This window comes from Microcebus murinus, chromosome 12 (assembly GCF_040939455.1).
Source record: "Microcebus murinus isolate Inina chromosome 12, M.murinus_Inina_mat1.0, whole genome shotgun sequence".
NCBI classification, from domain to species: Eukaryota; Metazoa; Chordata; class Mammalia; order Primates; family Cheirogaleidae; genus Microcebus; species Microcebus murinus.
Window position 1 is genome coordinate 28952472 of NC_134115.1, and position 17373 is coordinate 28969844.

The 17373-nt window shown below is 43.4% G+C and overlaps 1 protein-coding gene across 4 annotated transcripts in view; it reads right to left on the bottom strand.

The window, feature by feature from the left end:
* Positions 1 to 17373, bottom strand: part of TJP2 (tight junction protein 2) — a 92724-nt gene that overhangs the window by 60612 nt on the left and 14739 nt on the right. Inside the window, exon 1 of one of the 4 annotated variants that reach the window (XM_076008645.1) lies at positions 12955 to 13131. The exons of 2 other annotated variants lie outside the window; for them this stretch is intronic. In XM_076008645.1, coding sequence (XP_075864760.1) covers positions 12955 to 13014 — 60 coding nt within the window. In that variant the 5' untranslated portion in view covers positions 13015 to 13131. Of the gene's footprint in view, positions 1 to 12954; positions 13132 to 17373 lie in introns of those variants that run through there. One more of the 4 variants, XM_012736894.3, reaches the window with a different exon arrangement.

Below are 17373 nucleotides of genomic sequence, written 5' to 3' on the forward strand. Positions count from 1 at the left end.
TATTCCCAAGCATTCGCTTTAATGAAGCTCTCCCCAACCAGAAAGCTCATGTTGCTTATCATGCTTAAGGATAAAGGACGATCCATGCAGCTGACTACTCTAACACGGCCAATACATCCAAGTTGGAACAGACAAAAGGCAGAGGGACAGACAGAAATGACAGCATCCCAGTTTCTATGACACTTCACTGCATAAACCATTATCCTAAATATAAAAGCCAAAAGAGTAAGTAAGTCTGGTGACTGTCTGGAGTGATACGTGACTACTGTTTTTTAGGACAGCTCATTGCTGAGATATAATCCAATCGGGTCAACATTTATATTTAATCACCCAATCACACTCCAAGACGATTCAGAACAACAATGCAACTGTTGCTTGGAGCTCACTACTAAGCAGAATGAGAAGTTTCCCCCCACGTAGACATGTGTGTGTTCCTTTGCTCCTGTTCTATTAATAGGAGAGAGAGATACCTAGGCGGTGCATACTCACTGCAAATATTCTCTCTGTGGTAATGATAAATAGCAAAGACACTGCCAATTTATGTTTTTTGGACAAAGTAAATCACAACCATGATAATTCAGAAATTTTAGCAATGTCCAAATTTTATTTTTAACCCAATTCTGTTTCCCACCATTTCTCGGCAAAGATCCCCCAGGGAAATTTATCATTCACTCCCCAAAAAGCAGGTGACTAACCAATTCCTGATTATGGGGAGGTTCCGGGGACCAAGGAGCAAGATGATGCATTTTTAGCTGCCCTTCTTAGCTCCCCAACTTTTGTGGAATATCAGTTCACACCAGAACTTGATTTTTTAAATTTTTATTTTAAAGCATATTGTTAAATAAAAATAAAATCTCTACTTTATAAAAATACACTAAGCAACACCACAGGGCCCTTCCTCAAGCTGTAACCCTACAAGCTGAAATATTTATGAACATCTGGATCAGAAATAAATACACACACACACATATAAATAAAATCGAGCAATTTTACCGAAGGACTGAATTAGGTCAGTGCCCATAAGAAGCTCCCCTCTGGCTCTATTTTCTACTCTCCAAACAGTGAAACCCTTTGTCCATTGTATCAGCCACTGTAAACTGTTTGGACATCCATTGTTAGCCCTGGCCGACTAAAAGTCTGGAGAAAAAGAGATAAAATGGTATTCTGTCAATATATTTCTAGCACATTCAAATCTAAGCAAGCTTTGCAAATAGCCAGCTTACTCCAACTGTGAAGCCAGTGGCTGAAATAAAGTCATGCTTATCTTTGCACTTAGAATATTTGCTTTTCTTAGCACTTGAAATTTCTCTGCAAGGAGCCTTCACAAGTAGTACTATAGATATAAGCCAAAAATGCTGGTCAATACATCACTTGGTCACTCTGTTATAGCTAACCAGCTTAAAGTAGTAATATAAAATAGGTCAGGTTTATAGAAAAAATTATTTGAAGGAGAAGGAAAATTCATAGACTAATTCTAAAGTTGATAAAAATTCAGTTCTGGCCGGGCGCTGTGGCTCACGCCTGTAATCCTAGCTCTTGGGAGGCCGAGGCGGGCGGATTGCTCAAGGTCAGGAGTTCGAAACCAGCCTGAGCAAGAGCGAGACCCCGTCTCTACTATAAATAGAAAGAAATTAATTGGCCACCTGATATATATATATATAATTAGCCGGGCATGGTGGCGCATGCCTGTAGTCCCAGCTACCCGGGAGGCTGAGGCAGAAGGATCGCTCGAGCCCAGGAGTTTGAGGTTGCTGTGAGCTAGGCTGACGCCACGGCACTCACTCTAGCCTGGGCAACAAAGCGAGACTCTGTCTCAAAAAAAAAAAAAAAAAAATTCAGTTCTTTGCACATGTGACATCATTACAGAGAGGATGTTGCCAAAACTGATTGAAGATTTTTAAGTGTCTTAAAAGCAATACCTTATAGTTCATATGACATAAAATAAGCTAGCAATAGGACAGCCAAAAGTTTTGGCATTCTGGAGTGTTCTGTCAGCATGAGATATGAGGTACAAAATAGGATAAAAATCTAATCTCCTTCCATTTCATTTGTCAAAAGACAAAGGAAGTTAAAGATGGGAAAAGGAAGCCCATCTGTAGACCAGATTTATATATCACCTTTTACTTTATTAAAAAACTAGCAAATTAGAATGACTTCAAAAAGAAAACTCATTAGGTTCCATAAAGTTATACATCAAAGCAGCAGTTCTTAGAATCAAGTCACCAGCTTTGCTTCTACCTACATTAACTTGTGATCTTGAAAGCTAACTTCTCAAGCTTATTCCTCTAGAAAAGCACCTAGAATCACACAGTAGAAGATGCAGAAACTGAGGCCCTTCCAGAGAAAGAACACCGTTTGTGGCGGGTAGCTCCACACGACTACAAAGTGAAAGGACTGATTCTGAACGTGCACTACAGAAACCCGTCTGGTGACTGCAGCAGCACTGTGTGTCTTAGCGGAATGATGAAAATAATAAATGATAACCGCTGCCGTCTACTCAGCACCGCACAGCAACCCCAGGAAGCATCCATGCTCTTTCTTGTTTGCTGGCACTGAGCTTCTGTATCTACCAGAGGCCAGAAGCCACCAGAAGCCCTTGCCAACAACAGGGTTCTGCCAATGAGGTACACGTGTTTAAGGTCTGGAAGGATGAAGGAAAGCAGAAACCGTTTGTTTTTCTTTTTTCTTATAGCAGCAGCAGCAGCAGGCAAAAGCTGGATTTCCCAGATACAAGCTTCACAGCCATCTCCAGATTTCCTCCCCTCTCACCTGCCTCAGGGCTGCAGAGGAGGAGAGCATGGAAGGAAGGGTTTTCTCAAGGTCTCAGCTTCCTAACTTTCTGTGGAGCAAGTCTGAAAGCCACAGTGGGCCTCTGGTTTTCCCTCCTCCTACCTTACCATTGTTCCGAGGCACCTAATAACCTGTATGAAATCCCTTTCTCCTTGAAAAAGCTAGAATGATGTGTTTTCTTCACTGAACCCTGACTGATAGGGTATATAATGTCCTTTTTGCAGTTGAAAAGAAGTGAACATGAGAAAAGAGTAAATTGCGTAAGGCCAAACAAGCAAGTGGCAAGACAAAAGAATTCGCCCCCCCAGGTGTGTGTGACTTCAAAGCTACAAAATGAGAGTTAAACACATGCCTATGTGTTTAACCTGTGGTCCAGGAAGTCTACTCCTAGGAATTTCATAAGAGAAATGGGTACACATGTCCACAAAACAATGTGTAGGTGATTTCCATAGCAGCTTTATTCATAATAGCAGAAAACCTGAAAACAACCCATATATCCATCAACAGAAGAATAGATAAGCAAATTGTGGCAAATTCATATAAATGGAATAGTACTCGGCAACAACAAAAAAATATGTACTGAATCTCATGTAACAACATGGATGAATTTTACAAAAGTTAGGTTGAACAAAAGAAGCCAGACACAAAATGTTAACCCTTTGCACTCGGATGTCGAGTGTGACTCAACACGGCTGGCAAAAATTATAGAGATTAAAACTACTCTTTGAATGTATCAATAATTTGAAATATAAAAAAACCCAAATAAATAAGTTTGTATGAAAAGAAACTCCAGTTTTTTATTCTACTGCTGTGCTTTGTAAAATCTGGGGTACTTAAAAAAATTAAATCCCGAGTAGAATAAAGGAATCGAGAAAAAAAGCAGGCGGGTGCAAAGGGTTGATTTCATTTATATGAGTCCTCTCAAGGTCAAGCAAAACTATTTCATGGTGAGAGAAGTCAGACGAGAGGTCCCCTTGTGGTGGTAATAGTCAGATAAGTGGCGAGAGAACCTTCTAGAGAGGTGAAAAGTCTTAGTTTTTAATCTAGCTGGTAATAGCGCAGGTGAACACATCACTGTAAAAAGTTCATCCAGCTCTGGACCTAGATAGTGGTGGTGGGAGCACAACATGTGAGTGTACTAAATGCCACCGAATTATACAATTTAAAATAGTTAAAATGGTAGGTTTAATGTTGTATGTATTTTAACACACACACTCACACACAAAAATTCATCAAGCTCTCCACTTGAGATTTGTTCATTTTACTCTATATAAAAGTATATACTTGGCCGGGCGCGGTGGCTCACGCCTGTAATCCTAGCACTCTGGGAGGCCGAGGCGGGCGGATTGCTCAAGGTCAGGAGTTCAAAACCAGCCTGAGCGAGACCTCGTCTCTACCATAAAAATAGAAAGAAATTAATTGGCCAACTAATATATATAATATAAAAATCAGCCGGGCATGGTGGCTCGTGCCTGTAGTCCCAGCTACTCGGGAGGCTGAGGCAGGAGGATTGCTTGAGCCCAGGAGTTTGAGGTTGCTGTGAGCTAGGCTGAAGCCATGGCACTCACTCTAGCCTAGGCAAGAAAGCGAGACTCTGTCTCAAAAAAAAAAAAAAAAAAAAAAAAAAAAAAAAAAAAAAAGTATATACTTCAATGAAATACCATACAAATGATAACAACAATATGTACAACTAGTATGTACAACAATTAAAAATAAAAAAATTTTTTTAGAATATGATAACATAGAAAAATCAGCCAGGTTTAGGGGCTCACGCCTGTAATAACAGTGCCTTAAGAGTCTTGGGCAGGAAGATCACTTGAGGCCAAGAGTCCAATACCAGCCTGGGAAACATAGCAAGACCCCATCTCTACACAATTTAAAAAATTAGCCAGGCCTGGTGCTACATGCCTATAGTCCCAAGCACTTGGGAGGCTGAGACAGGAGGGTCACTTGAGCCCTGGAGTTTGAGGTTACAGTGAACCATCTCACCACTGTACTCTAGCCTGGGCGACAGAGCAAGATCCAGTCTCAAATAGAAAAAGAATAGGCCTCCTTATGAGTAAGCAGCTTTGGAGGCCAGAACCACTGTTTCTGTGGAAATGTTTCAGGTATATGTTCTTAATCCCAGTTCTTCAGTGAATTGCGTCTACCTTTTCTGCCTCTTCCTGATCCTTCACTCCCCAAAGTCATCTGCCAAACTGTGCACTTAAGCAGTGTAAGTAGACTAAATATTTCTCCCAGACCTTTGATTAAAACTCACATTTACACTCAAAACGAACCCAGGGCCTCTTCATTTCTGTGTGTCGCCAGTTGCCTGTTTTTACACTCTAACAATAACACCAGGAGGAAAAGCACAAATGTTTCCAGTTCCATTTCTGGAAAATTTCAATGGATGTCTAAGATGCCACGATCTCTCTCCCCTCTTAAAACTCACCCAGACACTAAACAGACCAACCCAAGGAAAGCAAAATGCTCTGCCTGAGGTCATGCTGGAAAACTCCTACGTGCCTGAAGGTACACTGAAACTCAGATGACAGCCGGTGATTTTACATTAGTCGGTGAGCAATGAGGTTTTGCAATAGTACCCAGTAAGCTCACCTTTAGCACATTTGTGAAGAACTAATCAGAAAGGGCTCCCAACTACAGGCCTGCCTCTTCTTCCAAGCTCGTGTTTTAGACAATGTGCCCCTGGGGAGAAATCCATGGAGAAAAGGGGGTGTTAGAAGCTCCCAGTATGCAGCTTTTACTGGGAAGAGTAGAGAGACAAAGGAAGGAGGATTCTCAAGAAGATTCTGCAAGATGGTTGCAGTTGCTGGCTTGGGCTGCAGAGTAAGGAAGAGAATCCAGCACATGCTGTGCTGGTACATTATTTAAGCTGCAACTGAATAATAGATCTTTCCATCACTCCATGGGCTAAACAACTATCAGCCACTCCTCAGTTCCTAGTTTGTCTTTTTAAAAAATGCCTTTCAGGGAGAAACCATTGGATCACTTCTTAAAAGAAAAAATAAATAAACAGGAAATAAACACAAAAATAGTTCAAAGAACACAGAAGCATTTTAAGATGATAAGAGCCAACAGAAATTATTTAGAATGTTGTCTAGGCTTTACACCCCAACACTCAGAACCCTCAGAATCTTAAGTACCCCAAAAGTCTTTTTAGGAGACCAACAACTATAACTACTCATTTTCTGATAAAGAGACTGACAACTAGAGTTACAAGATTTAGCAAAAGTCACCCAACTAAGTAGTAGTGCAGCTGATGTTTGCCACTACAAAAAATGGTCTGGATGTAATTCCACAATTCTTTGTAGGATTTTTGCTTACAATTCTTAACAAACTATCATCCACTCCCTATATCAATGTCAGGAATCCACTCTTCTAAATTCTCGATTAGCCTTTGATTCTGATTAGTTTCTGCAACAAGGCTTTCCCCCAAATCGAGACAGTCTCATGTAGTAAATACTTGGTGAATGTGGTTGGTGCCCCATCAGCTTCTGGGGTTACCAAGATGACTCAGACCAGGGAGGGGCTCCCAGCTGATGGGAAGTGCCTAGTGGCATGCATCTGATGAGATAAGGGCTAGAATAAATACTGGCATGTGCATACTACCCAATCCCAGGCAAGAAAGCAACTGATTCAGCCTGACTGAAGAAGGGTAAGGGAGGAACCAGGCTTCTAAAAGTGAGCTCACCAGGAAGTTCCTTCTGAATGACTCATTCTTTTCAAAACCAGAAATGTTTTTAGTTGTGCTAATTAATTCCCTCAACTAATTTCATCTGCTTTGCCGGATACATTTAGGAACAGTCTTCCAAGGATTGAGAGTGGGCTGGTTAGCTCTCCAAGCATACATTCCTAATCCTCTGGTCATAGAGCTCCACCTGCCTAGGGTCTCGGGTGTGCGGTGCTACATAAGGCATAAACGAAGAAGCACCACCTAGAACTCAGAACGCTTCCTTTCATACTCTGAGAACAAATGGCTCTCAACGAATGGAAACAAACAGCTACATTTGGAACATTATTTCCTCCTCAGAAGAACAAAGGTCCTAAAAGAATTCATTAATTCCTACTGATAAGCATTATGTCCCCTGTTCACATTCAACCCCAGAGACAAAATCTGAAGTATCTGCAATGTTCTCACACCTCTATCAAAGTTTTTCTTTAACACAACGGCCAAGATATAACTGCACTGTAATTGTTCATCACAGTCAAGTAACTGTTACCTATCAGAAATAATAACCATCCCAATAATTCCCTACCACAATGTACATATACATTCAATCCAAATGCCTACCTTGTCACTAACTCATATATTTAGTCCCATAGTTATATAGAGTGTCTGTAAGATGAGGCATACTATAATTAAAGTTTCCAAAGATGATGCCATTTTCTTGCCTGTGAATATAAGGCATATTTTACATGGCTGATTAAATCTACAACAGAAATAATAATTACCAGATTAATTCTGAAGTCCATGTTAACATACACATGGGAAAAATTTAGTAAACATTTTTATTCAGGGATGTGACACAAGACCTTTGCCATGATTAATGGTATGATTGGGAAAGTTCTTGTCAGTAAAACACAAATGTTTTACTCGTGGAGGACCTACAGGACTCCACTTTCACCACTCCTACCACTCCGACCATTCTCACCACCCCTAGAGTATGAGAGGAAGAGACATAAATCGAAACCATAACTAGGAATATTCTAATTAGGCTAGCTCTCAATCTGAAGGTTAAAATCAACATTCATTATTATAGAATGTATCTTACTACTGCCTGAAATATACAATGGTGTATACATGGTTAAGAAGAATTGCATTATGTTTTTAAGGTTAAAGACCTGATTTAACTTTAACCATCTGGGAGAGGCACTAAACAAATACCTGTACTGATTTAAAATGACAAGCACAAGTTACTAATTGAAAGCTTAGGATTTCTCATAAATGGTGTGTGCACACATACAATTAGAGATTTCGGTGAGTGAAACAGTGTTTTCTATTCTCCTCGTTTTATTCCTCTCCTACATGAATGTACACCCTAACTGTTCATCCCTCTAGGTAAAGGCAGGGGTCATTCGTTTTCTACCTCAAGACTTCCAGTTCCTAGGACAATCCTTTCTTAAAACCTATTTTACAGACCAAAGCAAGCTTCATTAAAAAAAAAAAAAAAAAAGGCCGGGCGCGGTGGCTCACGCCTGTAATCCTAGCACTCTGGGAGGCCGAGGCGGGCAGATTGCTCAAGGTCAGGAGTTCGAAACCAGCCTGAGCAAGAGCGAGACCCCGTCTCTACTATAAATAGAAACAAATTAATTGGCCAACTAATATATATATAGAAAAAAAAAAAATTAGCCGGGCATGGTGGCGCATGCCTGTAGTCCCAGCTACTCGGGAGGCTGAGGCAGCAGGATTGCTTGAGCCCAGGAGTTTGAGGTTGCTGTGAGCTAGGCTGACGCCATGGCACTCACTCTAGCCTGGGCAACAAAGCGAGACTCTGTCTCAAAAAAAAAAAAAAAGGCAACAACAATCTTTCCAATTGGCACCCTTTTGAAAGACTTTAAAAAGTCACGTGCATTTACATGTGAGGTTCTTTGGCGCTGTACATTTCTCAGCAATGGATGTCCCTCAGCAGTGCCAAAATATTTCCTCCCCTGGCACTCCAGCATATCAAAAATGTCACACCAGAAGACCTTAACAACTGCAGGATGGCTTATGGAAGCAGAGAAAGGAACGAGAATTGGGCCAGACATTAAAAGGACATCACAAATATAATGTTTGCAATCATAGATAAGAGAGCTGGGTGCATACGAGCAAGGTGCACATGCTGAAGATGTTAAGTCCATCAAATTCAACTTCCCTAACTTTTGTGGACCATTCTGAGTTTCACGTTCTTAAAAGTGTGGTCAAGGTACACCAGGCTCTCCACAGGTAAAGGCCACACCTATATTTTAAGCCGTATTGCCCAAATCTCAGGTGTCAAAGGCTATCTTCACAATTACTACCTTAGCCTTACTCATACCATTCATCCCAGAGTTTATAATTTTTCTTAAAGCAAACTCATCACTTTACTTAATATTTATTTTTGCCTTGTTTGAAGCAACCTGGCCATGAAATAAATCTGGTTTAGTGGCTGGCTTCATGTTTTTTATTCCTAACATATAATATTTATGCACAATAACTGAAAAATAGAATATGTAACTCCCTAAACCACCTGTCTATCTGTATACCACACTTTGGAGAAATACCATTTTGAGGACAGCATAAAAGGCAGAGAAAATGCTTAATTAAAGAATCAGGTATTTGTTTGGATATGACAATCCTCTTAGTCTCTCTTCTGAGCTCATAAGTTATCCAGAATGATGAAGCTTTGGTTGCAATGGCCAGGTAAACAATGGAACAGTCACCACTATTAGTGGCAATTGCCCCAGCCCGTGCAGGCCTTCCAGGGCCCCAGTAGTTAGTCACCAAGTTCTAAGAAGTGCATTTCCTAATCAAGTAGAAAGAATGGTAGCAGACGCTTTCCAACTTGGAACTCTGCCTCTCATGCAACATTGTACAAATTTAATAGAATGTTTTCCTAGGTACCATCCAAAACTGGAACTAGCTATTGCAATACTGGTTGTTGGGACTGCATGACTGGAAACTTTTCCCATTGCTATTATACAATCTTTTCAAAAAGCTGAATCATAATACCTCTTAAACTTGCTAGCTATATGGCATCACAAAAATTCCTGTGAGGGTGAAATAGGCCCTAAATAGTTTTTTTTTAATTTTAACGAAATTCACAGGTAACCATGGATGTGTTTAACCCACTAAATGGGTGTTAAATCTGACTTCTGACCCTGGGATTTAGGATCAAGATGCTAACTCGGCCTGAGATGATCATTCTACTTGCCTCCAGCCACACCTGGGGCAATCAGATCTGTCCTCAGATCTGTCCATGCCCCAAATCACCTTCGCTGGAAAATGCCTCTCTGCACCAAGGCTGGCTGGTCCAAGGCTGTTCCGGCCAGCAATTGTTTGTCAGAGCCCTGATGACTGCTTAGAGACTAATCAATGAGGCATTTTATTGGGAGTCAGCTCTCAACCTAGATAAATTAGTCTATAGCCACAATTGCTTAATGGGATTTGTTCTAGAGATTAAGCAAGGAATCCCCTGAGTGGCTAATACTCTACATAGAAAGTATGTTGAAAGTTTCAGCAATGATTACTAACCCTTCCTAACTCTTTGCCACGCCCCCACTACACTCACACCCCCTGCCACTCCCCAAACAAATCTGCATGACTTTTTAAACTACTATTTAAACTACTATACAGCATACTATTGTACACAGGACTAAGTAGCCCCGCCTAGTTTCAAAAATTTACCTGTCTCCTAAAAAGACAGCCTTCTTAAGGAGAGAAAACCTTGCTCAACTCAAAAGTTAACCTGGGGATTTTATCATGTCCCTCGCCTTCAGCAGTATTCAAAGTTCTCACGCTTGTCCTGATGAGAAATGGTTGGCTGTGACCTTTCGTCAATGTACAAAGAACTAGATGGAAAGTTTAACAAAAGTAGGCAGAAGTCATAGCAAATGTCATTCCCCTGGGGGTAATGTAAAAATTCAATGGTCTTAAGCCTGTGACTGTCTCAAACACAGTAATATTTACTGTTTGGGGAGTGGGGTGGGATGTTTACTGGGAAATTGATTCACTTCTTTGTAGGGAAAGTCAAGCCATTATTGATACATTCGGGATTTCTAAGACACCACCCCTGCCCCTGACCAAAGTTCTGTTGCAGGCATTCAAGAGCTTTCAAGACAGTGTGAGCAACTAACTCTTCTTTCTCTCAGCTCTTTTCTTTGACACCTACCTGGCACCTCCTACCTGTACTACTAGATGTCACCCCCTTATCAACCAAGGATCCAACACTTAAGAATTTTCAGCACCCATTTTGGTTCATATTACTAGCTCCCCCTTATTGAGCACCTACTGCATACTGCATGCCAGTGTACTCTATGCCATTCCATTCAGTCCTCACTCAGCCTTGTGAGGTAGATGTGTTACTAGCCCCATTTTCTACAGTGGCTTGCACTGTCAGAGATTTTTTGTTCAAATGCCCTTTCTTTCCAGCAAGACTCCCGGAAGGGAGTGCATATAGGACAATCTCACCCTCTGTTGTATTTCATATTGCAGAGTGTGCATCTGTATTGTCCATTCCCTTCCCCGCCCCAGGAATCCCAACAGACAGACTGCAGAGTCTAAAGTAAGTCTAATATTTTCAGGTCCAACAAATGAAGGCAGAAATCGAGCCTTACTCATCTTCATATCCCCTCACAGTGACTGGCACCCGTAGGGCTCATTAAGTATTAGCCGAAGGCCTGGCGAGGTGGCTCACACCTGTAATCCTAGCACTCTGAGAGGCTGAGGTGGGAGGACAGCCTGAGCTCAGGAGTTCCAGACAAGCCTGAGCAAGAGAGACCCCATCTCCACTAAAAACAGAAAAAATAGCGAGGTGTCGTGGTGCATGCCTGTAGTCCCACCTATTCAAGAGGCTGAGGGAGAAGGATCACTTGAGCCCAGGAGTTTGAGGTTGCAGTGAGCTATGAGGATGCCACTGCACTCTACCTGGGGTGACAAATCCAGATTCTTAAAAAAAAAAAAAAAAAAGTATTAGCTGAGTGGCACTGAAAAGTTGCAGCAGTATTTGGGGGGTGGGATGTCCTTCATCAATCTCTAGCAATAGCTCTGAAAAACCTCAAGAAACACCTCAAAAGTCACTGTTTCCTTAGTAAATCACCAATCTCCTCCCAAGCATCTCCCCACAGTGGGGAAACTACAGCACGCTGTCCGTATTTCCAGACGACACTCAGTGCATTCTTAATTATTTGCAGTCTTTCCCAGCGAGACTGTGGGGCAGAAGGACGCTCTTACCCATCTTGGCATTTCCCACGCTGAAGAGGAGGCTGCTTGTGAAAATTTATTGAATAATCAAATTTCATTCTTAGGCAGGTTATTAAATGGCATTTTGCTACAATGCAAATTACTGCTGCTAATTTCTCACTTAAAGTGATTTCCTTCCCAGGTGTGCCTGATAGATGTTACCTACCTTCTTATATCTCTCTCTGTCAGGAGTGTCTCTCTTGCGAGTAACACAGACACAGGCTCACCCCTTTTCCCAAGGTGACTGTCAGCACCCCCAACACAGACCACCTAGAGAGCTGAAGAAAAGGGCCTCCCTCCCTCCCTCCCTGCGGGGCTTCCCCGGGCTGAGGGCGTGTGCAGTGGCAGGACAGTTTCTATGGCGGGATGACTCCCCGCTGGGAACTTCAGGGAAACCACAGCCACGATTACTCAGGCCAGACAGCAGCCTGGGAAGCAACTCTGCTTAAGAACTGAAGCTCACACAGAGGTGGGAGGCTGTGTTCCATTACTAAGCCCTGGAGTGTTCACTCCCAAGTTAACCCACATTTCAAGAATGTTTAAAACCCTGGAGGTGAAACTCCTGATTATTTATACCCTAAAATAAACTACCGTGTAAAAGCGGAAACTTGACAAATGAAGACATAAAATAAAAGGAACTGCTGACAAGGTAAGACAGCACCAGAGTTCAAAGCATTTATCACTCTTCTTTTTGTGGCTTTTCCAAAAAAAAAAAAAACTCCATCTCCATCCCTTCTTGAAAATACTTCTACTTACACTGCAGAGGCAGCTGATTGAAAAGGAAAATGAGGACTCTGGTCCCTGAGGAGTTTTCAGTGTCTGTCACGTACACATTCTTATAACTTGGCATCGGGTCGGAGAGAGTGGTAGGAAATAGGGACGGGGACACAAAGACACACAGCAGGCGACACCACCGGCGCAACGCGACGCTTCCAGAGTAGCAGAAATGCAGGGCACCGGCGTTCAAGACAGTTTCCCCACTCACGAGTTAATCGCAAGCCCAAGTGACTCGAAAGTAGAGACCAGGATCCAGGAAGCCGCGGAGGCCAAGAGCCATCGCCCCCCTCCAGGGGAACCTACCCCTCGGCTGCGCCGCGTCCGTCCGCCCGGGCGGGAGAAGCCCGGCTTCCTACGGCGCGCCGGGGTGCAGCTTCGGGGACGCCCGGGAGCGGAGCCCGCCTCGCGCCCCCACGCCCGCCCCGGCGACCCCTCTCCGCCCGCGCGGCGCAGGAGGCACTTACGCGGAGCCAGCCTGACAGCTCCCGCCGCGGGGGAAACCCGCGGTCTCCTCGCACCGGCATCTCGGGCGCGGCTCCCGCGTAGCGCGCAGTCCCGGGCCCCGCTCCTCCTCCTCCTGCTCCTCGGCGCGGCCGGTCGCTCCACTGACCTGCAGCCCTGGCCGCCGGGGTGCCGACCCGCGGGGACCCACCCCTTTGTCCCTCCTCCCGCCGCCGCCGCGGCGTCGGCCCGCCCCCCGGCCGAGCGCTGCGCCCCCGCGCCGGCCGCCGGCCCGGGAAACTCTGGAACGGGCCGCTACCACCCCCGCGCCGGCCGGGGGGAGGGCTTGCCCGCGCCGCGCCCCCGACAGCCCGCGGCGGCCGCGTCACGCGCCACTCCCGGCCGGGGGCGGGCGGCGGCGGGGGCGGCAGGGGGACCCGGAGGCTCGAGCGGCCCGCAGCCCCCGCAGCCCCCGCAGCCCACCGCACCCCCGGCCGGCCGCATGGTTCGCTCCGCCGCGCGCACTGGAGCTAGCCGGTCCGGCTCCGAGCGCGCGCGTCCCGGGAAGCGCTGCGAGTTTGCAGGGCTGCAGTGAGTTTGGGGCGCCGGCCGGAGTGTCTGCGGGTTCTTCCCCCGGGAGGTCGCGTGGGCATCCTGTAGGAACACTTTTTGGAGAGGTTGGCAGAGCCTCGCACAGCGCTTCAGTTCTCTTCCGAAGAGTAAAACTGGGAAAACCCCAAAACTTTCTGCCCCTACGAGGCCTGCCCGGCCAGCTGACACAAAAATAAATGGCCTTGCACCCCAAATTTCTCAGCTCAGCTGTTTTCCAGAATTCCGACGGTACACGATGTTCACATTAAATATTAAAACAGGACTTTTCGGCACAAGATACTCCAGGTGATCTGTTTGTTGGCACATTTCCAACAACTCCCATCATCAGCTTATAAAAGGCTGCCAGTAGGTCACAAATGCTTATTCGACAGGATTCATCTAACTAGGTGTATTTATTCGTTTCAAAGTCCTCTGCGTACACAGAATTGTGCAATTTAACTACGTGTCTGTTTTAGGCGAAAATAAAGTATTTGGAGAATCCAAACAGATACCTGATACTAATTAAAAATGTAACTTGGGTTCAAAATCTAAGAAAATCATGTTGTAAGAGAATAGTTTGCCCACACCTCTCCTCCCTTAAATTGGAAAGCACAGACTCGGCCTAGGCTTCCAAGTAGAAGGTAAAAGGTAAAAGGTCTGGTCTGCCCCAGGGGAGATGCTGGGCTCTCTCCCAGAAAAGTTGCTTCACTTCCTGCCTAATCAAAACAAGCTTGGCAGTTTAGGTGGAAAAACAAGTCCAACAGATGCCTCTCCAAAAGTGTTATGCTTCTGGCCTCCTTTGGAGTAGCTGAGTCCACACCTCTGCATAAAAAGCACTGTGAGTAACGTTTGCCATTTTACCTCAACTCTCCAGACTTAGACATTTTGGTTGTATTCCTAATGTAAGGTGTTACTCTCCTGATCTAAGCACCTATTTATAAAATATTTCCCTAAATAGGTGGTGCTGACTAATAATAATGATAGCACTCGTGAGCTGGCCACACCTTAGTGACGTGAGCTTAGCCCACTAGCATTTAAAAAGGAAAAGAAGAATCCGGAATGTGGCAATTACATCTGCTCAGTGATTCCTCTTTTTCTCTCTAGAGCTGTGCTGTTCAATATGATGACCACTTGCTACCTATAGCCATTTACATTTAAATTAACTAAAAGGAAATGAAAAATGCAGTTTCTCAGTCACACCAGTCACATTGCAAGTGCTCAGTAGCCACATGTAGCTAAAGGCTAGTGTATTGGGCAGTGCAGATATGGAATATTTCCACCCATGCAGAAAGTTCTATTGGACCACACTCCTCCAAAGGACGAAATATTTATATACTAGAATACCATTCTTCTGGCATAACACCTGTTAGATGATAAGCACTCAATAAATGGTTGTTGAGAAACATGATTCAATTGATACATTGAATCAATATAAGTGGCAGTGTAAGTCAATACGACTCGGAGAAACAATTTGTTAGTACATAATTTTCACATGTGGGGTTACACATTTTAACATCACTCCTGGAATTTGTTTATCCAAAGAACTTCTCTCCAACAAGTGCTTACAGATCATATTTCTCAACTCCCTGATAAAATACTCAGGCTCCTGCCTCAGGGAGACAGTCAGCTAGTAACAAGAAATTGTGTAAGTGCAGGCTCAGAGTGGTTTGGGGACTCTCATGAGGGGGCTCCTCACCACTCCTGAGATGTAAGGATAGGGCTTAGGGAAGGCTTTCCAGAGATGGAGTTGCTTATGCATTCTAAAGGAGAGGTAGGAATGAGTTTTTGAGACAAAAAGAAGAGGAAAAGCCTCCCAGGTAAAGGCAATTAATAACATATGGAGAAGCAAGGCATGAAGAGACAGCAGGCTTGCTTGCTCTTGAGGTGCCAGAAGGCGAGGTTGCCCAGGCAAGCAAGAGCTTGTATTCTGAACATAGAAGTGGGATCAGATTGGCCTTTTCTAAAGATTACTCTGTCGGCTTCTTAGAAGATGGATTTGAAACTTCTGGGAGACAGGGTGTTAGTAAGAATGACAAAACCAGCAAAAAATGCATTCTTGTGGGAATGCAGGTGAGAGATGACGTAGCTATGAAGTTAGGCAGTGTTAGACAAAAGAGAGCCAGATTCAAGAGAAACTCAGGAGGTGGCTCAGCAGGCTGGATGACTGCCTGATGAGATATGGGGAGATGAAGAGGGAAGTGAGCCTAGGGTGACTCTCAGGTTTCTGGCTTAAGTAGATGACGGTGGCTCTTACCAAATAGAAAACACAGGAGTGGGAACAGATCTCAGAGGGGCTTGAGGAAGACAAAGAATTTAGTTATAGAGTGATTTTCAAGGGTTATGGGTTTTCCAGGTGAAGATGTTCAGTAATTTAACAAATATTTATCTAGTATCTACTGTGTGCTAGGCACTGGTGAATATTTGGGTAGAAAGATTTGGGATGGAGGAAGAGATTTGGGAGTCATCCATATGTCATGAAAATTGAAGTCATGGGAGGAGATGACTCCCACATTCAGAGACCTGAATGTAGACTGAGGCAAGAGAGGACCAAGGACAGGACCTGTCTCTGGGAATGCCAATATTTAGGAAACAAGCTCAAGTCTCCGGAACAGACCAAAGAGGAACACTGCGAGAAAGGGAAGAAAAAGCCTTCTGGGGGAGTGTCCAAAAGCCAAGGGAAGAACGAATTTCAGGCAGGGAGAATAGCCAACTACATGGAACTTTGAGGAGGTCAATAAGGTAAGAACTGCCGATGTTTATCTTGGCCAGAGCTGTTTCAATGGCAAGATGGGACTGGAGGTTAGGTTATAGTGGGTGACTGGGTGTGAGGCAGCACTTCATTATATGCCTCTTTCTAATAATGAAAGATGGAAATCATCAATGACGAATGATGGTGGGCTATTAAACTACTGTGAATCAACTTAATTGGCACAACAGACCATCATTTAAAATTATAATAAGTCTATACATCAACAACAAGGAGTATGATAATGATATAATTATCAACAACAAAGAACACAAATTTTCTCTAACCTGTAATGCCATTATGAAAAATATATAAAAAGAATTGGAAAGTGTATGAAAAAAAAGATTTCATGAGAAGATAGGATGGTGCATATGTTTTTCTTTTTAGATTTTAGTTATCTGTGCAATGGATAATTTATTTCAACATTTTTCAGTGTGTATTAAAATATATAAGATCTCTGAAACAGGTTGGTTAGAAGATGTCAAATAAATATTATAAACAAAAGGCCTCATAGTCAGATTTTCTCAAGAATGTTAAGATTCGAGATATATATATCATATATATACACACATAACAGAGGGAACAACCCGAACAAGGGTAAAATGTTTTACAAGTTGTCTCTTTAAAACCTCCCTCCAACTCTTTTTGGGAATTAAAACCTGCATCCCTGCCTGAGGCCGGTAATCAGAAGGGTAGGGAAGTGTCCTTTGTAGCACTGGGGGTGGCTGGACAGAATTTCCAGGCAAAGGTCATAAGATTTATCTTCACCAGAGATGCTACAGTTAAACAGCAACAGCCTGAAGCTGAAAACTCCCTTTAAAAGCTCTGTATTTCTGCTTATAGATAGGATGATGGTACTTTAAGAGTCTGCCATCCTCCTCATTTGCTGGCAAGTTAATAAACTTCTCTTTCCTTTTCCTCAAACCACTTGTCCTGGTTTTTCTGATGCAGCCTTGGGGACAAGTGTCCTGAACTTTCAGTAACATACAGACATACACACACATATATATACTTATATATGTATATGTCTATATATATGTCAATATATTTGCAATATGGTTATAAAGTATCATCAATTGGGAGCAAAGGAAACTAACATCAAAAA